Raw genomic sequence first — 6,000 nt, forward strand, 5'->3', positions numbered from 1 at the left:
AAAAAAATCTGTTTGCTCTTTTGAGAAATGGATTTCAGTGCAGAATTCTCCTGGAGCAGCACTATTAAACGATTCATTTTGAAAAAAATGTTTTTCCCATGACAGTATCCCTTTAATTCTCTCTTTTTTTAACCATACAAATTCCCCATTACAGAATGATGTTTGTCCTGCAGCAGATCTCATGGAATAACGTATACAGAGCACCGTTAATGTATATCTCCAAAGCGAAAGAACTTTTCTTGTTATGTAGAATTATCTCAATAGATTGACCTTGATTTTAATAAAAGTTCCTTTTAAAGGGAGAGTGTTTAATAGGAGTTCAATGTTGATATAATTGAGAAAAAATGTGGTTTCTCTGTGTTTGGCCCTTGTGAGATAGATAACTGTATTAGAACAGCCCCATCGTTTTCACTGATGTTTATAGAGTCTATTCTTCACTGAGGTTTTTCAATCAGTCATCTGGTTATAATGTGACTGTCACTGTTTTAACTTCCTTTGGCTTAAAATTCTCAAATGTGCATTTTTTCAGCTAATGGGTTTCTGTTAAAGTAAATGATGGGAGGCACGGGCAGATTTTATAACTTTCTCCACAGGCTGAAAAATGTTGGCAGACAATATGCCCCTTGTGCCATTTGCCTGCACTTTTCTAAACCAATTCAACACCATTTATAGCAACCATGATTTTTAACATTTTTATTTGGAAATAAATGTTTTTGAAGGACTTTTGAGAGAAAGTTATACATACAGGGAAACCTCAATTATACTAGGGATGCACCGAATCCACTATTTCGTATTCGGCTGAACCCCCGAATCCTTTGTGAACGATTCGGCCGAATACCGAACCAAATTTTCATATACAAATTAGGGGTGGGAAGGGGATATCCTTTTTTACTTCCTTGTGTTGTGACAAAAAGTCATACCATTTCCCTCCCTGCCCCTCATTAGCATATGCAAAATAGGATTTGGATCTTGTTTCGGCCGGGCAGAAGGAATCCTGGATTCGGTGCATTCCTAAATGATACATATCCTGATTTTAAGTTTTCTCACATTTTACACAGTCTTTCTGTTGTTGCACCAATATCTAATGTATATTTCCCTGATTTTACATTTTCAAGGACTTTACACCATTTGTTCTGGTCCCCTGAAAAACATAAAGTGGTTGTTCTATTGTATAAGGGGGTGATGTAATAAATTGCCTTAAAGGACCAGTAACATCAAATTTTTTTTTTTAAATAAATTGTTAGTATACAACAAAAAAAAACAACACAAAGTCAAATTAAACTTTAAAAACGCTAAGGGGCACATTTACTTAGCTCGATTGAATGAATAGAATAAAAAATACTTCGAATTTTGAACATTTTTTTGGCTACTTCGACCATCGAATTGGCTACTTCGACTACGACTTTGAATTGAATGATTCGAACTAAAAATCATTCGACTATTCGACCATTCGATAGTCGAAGTACTGTCTCTTTAAAAAACTTCGACCACCTACTTCACCACCTAAAACCTACCGAACATCAATGTTAGCCTATGGGGAAGGTCCCCATAGGCTTTCTAGCCTATACTTGAATTCTAGGGAAAATGCCATTTTGCAACATGCACCTTGTGCCACTTTAGTAAATAAAGCTTAGGGGGTTATTTACTAAACTCCGAATGTAAAAATCAGAAAAAATTTGGGTTTTTCTTTAAATAAAATCGGACTTTAAAAAATCACAAATTTTTCAGAATTTATTAAACCCCAAGGATGCTAAAAAGTCTGAATCAGAAAATCCAGCATCTCAGACCTGTTGAGGTTGCATATAAGTCAATGGGAGAAGTCCCAGTGATTTTTTTAAAGAGCGCTGGGTTTGTGCAATACCCCGCAAAAAATCGTGAAACTCGGATGAAAAATCTGTAAAAATCGGATTTATTTTTTTTCCCAAAAAGCAAATTTTCAGGAAAATGGAATAATAAATAAGCGCAAAAAACCTGAGTGGATTTGATTGGAGTTTGTAGCAGTAAATATTGAGATACATTCGGACTTAATAAAAAAATAACCCCCTTAGTGTGTCATGCCAAATAACTCCTTCATCAATGAATCATCTACTTTCCCGTTAGTTAGTGGACTGGGTGAACTTCTGGAGGAATGGATTTCTGAATTGCCTAAATGTTTGAGGGTCTACTCCAGGGGGGCCCCAACTTTTTTTTAACCATGAGTCTCATTCAAATGTAAAAAGATCAAATAAAGGATATATTCGGCTGTTTGGTAGCCCTGTGTGAATGAACAGCCTACAGGAGCCTCTGTTTGCCCATAAACCTGGTTTTTATGCAACCAAAACTTGCTCCAAGCCAGGAATTGAAAAATAAGCACCTGCTTTGGAGACACTGGGAGCAACATCCAAGGGTTGGTGAGCAACATGTTATTCATGAGCCACTGGTTGGGGACCACTGTTCAACACAGTGAGGCTCTAAGTTAATTACTAGGTCTGCTCTTTCTACCCAGAAGGCCTTTTATACAATTGCATTAATATGTAAGAATTGAAAGAACATTTCCTTTGTAAACAATGATAAACCAAATGATGGTATATGGATGAAGAGTGGCTTTAAAAGCACACCTGTGTGCAGCTCTCATTTATATGACAAGCAATTAACGTATAAAGAGCTTTTGACAGAAAAATATTCCGCTTTCCATGTGCTCTGCACCTGTGCTTTACTGGCTGGCTGTTTAACCCTTGCCTTTGCTACTTTACAGTTCAGAGCTTTTCTTCTCCGTATCACAGTGGGAGATGGCTGTTCACTCAACCCTAGGTCTTTAAAGTGGACCTGTCACCCAGACACAAAAATCTGTATAATAAAAGTCCTTTTCAAACTAAACATGAAATCCATTTTCTATTTTTTATTAAAGCATTCGTAGCTGTTGTAAACTCATTTTAAAATCTCAGCTGTCAATCAAATATTGTCTGCCACTCCTCTATGCCAGTGGCATAGAGGCGGGGCAGACAATTACTTTCACTTTCCATTCAGCACTTTCTAGGTGTCACTGCTCTCCCCACATTCCCCCGTTCTCTTTACCATTTAATTGTGTAGCCAGGGCATGGGGATGGACATCGGGTCCCCCATTCTGGTGCACAAACAAGATTCTGAGATGATACAAGACTTGTCTTAATAACTGTGTCCACAAAATGGCTCCTGCCTGCTTGTTATAATTATGAAATCCCAGACTGAAGGAAGCAAGATTCAAATAATTTATATAGTGTAATTAAAGTTAATTTTGCTTGACTAATGTGATAAAATAGGATTTTGAATAATTTTTTTGGGTGACGGGTCCCCTTTAAAGCACTAATAAGTAACATAATATCATTTTTGCTGTTGTTACAGGTAGCAGGACAAGAAGGGAATTCTTTGATTCAGGAAAATCGTTATGAAAAAGCTTTGGATTATTTCTCTCTGGCTGTTATTTCAAGCAACAACAACCCGAAATACTTACGCCAGCGTGCCATGTGCCTCACTCACCTGAGAGATTACAGCAGTGCAATAAAGGACATAGATAAGGCAATTCAGCGGCAAAGTTCTCATGATTTAAAGACTCAAGCAGAAGACTATTGTTCCAAAGGCCACATTCTGCTGTTGTCTTCTGATGAAGAGGCTGCTACCAGGCAGTACATGAAGGCCATCAGTATGGAGCACGCTACGGCCATCGCCAGCATCAGCAATACCCCTGGCAGGGTTAAACTCGCCGAAATAATTAGTCAGGTGGCGAACAAATATTTTGAGCAACGTTTGTTTGAAGAGACTTGGAAAATGACTGAGTGTGGTCTTCTTATTGATGAGAATAACCAAGAACTGAAGAGGCTAAAAGCAAGAATTAAGAGGGAAGCATCAGGGTGTATCGTCCATTAATAGGAAAGTGGTTTCATGCAGCTGAAAGCTTGAATTTATCTAGTGTGAACTGTATTAAATGCATTTATTACAATAAAAACACTGGAAATCAGTCGTTTGGTTTATGGTTGATGGCATGGATCTGGAGTTAAACAATATAGTGGAGAGGTTTGATGTTTTATTACAACCGTAGTAACTCGGGGTACTTTTTCTTAAGTGCTTAAGTTTAGTTTAATGACTTTCCCTAATTACCATTGATGCTGCAATTGAATGTTGATAACACTTCAAAAAGTATTTGTTGCTGCCATAATAGAATTGAGTCTAGTGACAACTTGTTACTAAATTTGCATTATTTTAACCACTTTGAAAAACATTTCAGTAGGTTGTAAAATAGCAGACTAGGCCTTCCTACCAACAAATAAATGCACAAACGGTTGTTATTCCTTAACACACAGTTTTGTGCGTTATTTAAGACGAGTTATTTAAGGAACGATTCATCAAAATATTTCTGCACAGCGGTATTCTCATCGCATTGCGATACTTATAGAATAGAATTAATCCTAACGCATTATTCACTAACATATTTAAAGCAATAAAAGCATAAGATAGTGCGATAATTACATTTACACCTAGAAGTAGGTGTTACTAAACAACATCAGATGGATTAATAGAGGAAGATGTAGTGAGGAAATGTAGGGCAGCAATTAAAGACCTTTATGAGGAACTGGAGACTTACCTACAGCCACTAACACATTTTCATGATACTTATGTTCTGTGTCATGGAATTATATTAAGTTTCCCAGGGAAAGGAATGACTAGAATACTGTAAAAAGCGACTTCTACTCTGCCGAATGTCTTAGGTGCTATAGATTGCACTAATAACGTATGACAATATCAGCCTTAAAATTTCGCACAAAATAACGCATGCTATAAAATACTGCACACAATTCAGCTCAAATGAACGTAAAAATATCACTTCTTAAGTAAGATAGGTGAACTTTTAGTGAATCGATCGTTAATTCTAAAAATATAAGAAGTGATATCATTTTTAAGGCATGTTACAAATAACACTCACCTTTACTGAATCGGCCCCACAATGTTCTAATGCAATACACTTAATTTAAGGTAAAGTCAATGAAAATATTTGATTTAGACGGAGTAAGAACATAGAGAACAGGTTAAGCAAAAAGATTTACAAAAAAAACCCCACATTGCTAAATATAAACAGCCTGGGCCTAAAACCTTCCCTGTAAACCAATCAACTACACCATTTCCATCTCCAATAAACTCCATGTTAATCACATTTCAGATATATATATATATATATATACACAGAAATGTTTGTACAGTTCAATTTGGATTATTTTTGAACATATATCAATGCACCAGCAAATTTCAAAATACATGCAAGGGTACTCATATTCAGTTATCATGACTACAAAGATTAAGCCAAAAAAAGCATATATCTCCTTCCATTTGTCATTAGTAGGTACTATCTATGGTCCAGTGCCCATTAATCCTTCCAAAATACAACTTGTTATTAGAAGACGAGTGGCATAAGATATAAACACTACCATGTTATTTATGGTCTGTTATTTCTAGGATGTTTTCTACATTAGGCACTTGCTTTAGTCCAAAAAATCTGCAATAAATAATAAGCGTGGTAAGAGAAGATTTAGTACAGGCATGGGAACCGTTCATGTTTTGGAAAAGCTTTCATTTCATAACATTGAATTCTCTTAAAACTGTCAGATATTTTGAACACCTACTGGTACAAGGATTAGGTGGTACTGCACTTTTGGCAACACACGGGAGGGGGGGAGGGTTTTTGCGCCAACTAGGTTTCCTTCCCCTTTAAGGACTTTTACATTTTACCATTTCCTGGCAGATTTTATCACATTCATCAAAGGTCATTCATGGTCCGATGACAACTGTACTGCAATGTAGAGTAATGAATCAGTTTATGTATCAAATGATTTTGACAAGAAAAATTGGTCAGCACGTTAAACCTGTTGTCAAAGTAACAGTATCACCAAAAAATGGAAGTGTTTTAAAGTAATGAAACTGATCTGTTTGCTTCAGAAACACTACTATAGTTCATATAAACAAGCTGCTGTGTAGCAATGGCGGAAATTGAAA

General features: G+C 36.3%; 1 protein-coding gene across 3 annotated transcripts in view; it reads left to right on the plus strand.

Annotated features, from left to right (window-relative positions):
• ttc34.L (tetratricopeptide repeat domain 34 L homeolog) overlaps positions 1-3,973 on the plus strand; it is a 56,300-nt gene extending 52,327 nt beyond the window's left edge. For all 3 annotated transcript variants that reach the window (XM_018226164.2, XM_018226163.2, XM_018226162.2), the window contains one exon: positions 3,361-3,973. In XM_018226164.2, the coding sequence (XP_018081653.1) occupies positions 3,361-3,882 (522 nt within the window). In that variant the 3' untranslated portion in view covers positions 3,883-3,973. The remainder of the gene's footprint in view (positions 1-3,360) is intronic.
• Positions 3,974-6,000: the final 2,027 nt, after the last annotated feature.

This window comes from Xenopus laevis, chromosome 7L, assembly GCF_017654675.1.
Source record: "Xenopus laevis strain J_2021 chromosome 7L, Xenopus_laevis_v10.1, whole genome shotgun sequence".
NCBI lineage: Eukaryota > Metazoa > Chordata > Amphibia > Anura > Pipidae > Xenopus > Xenopus laevis.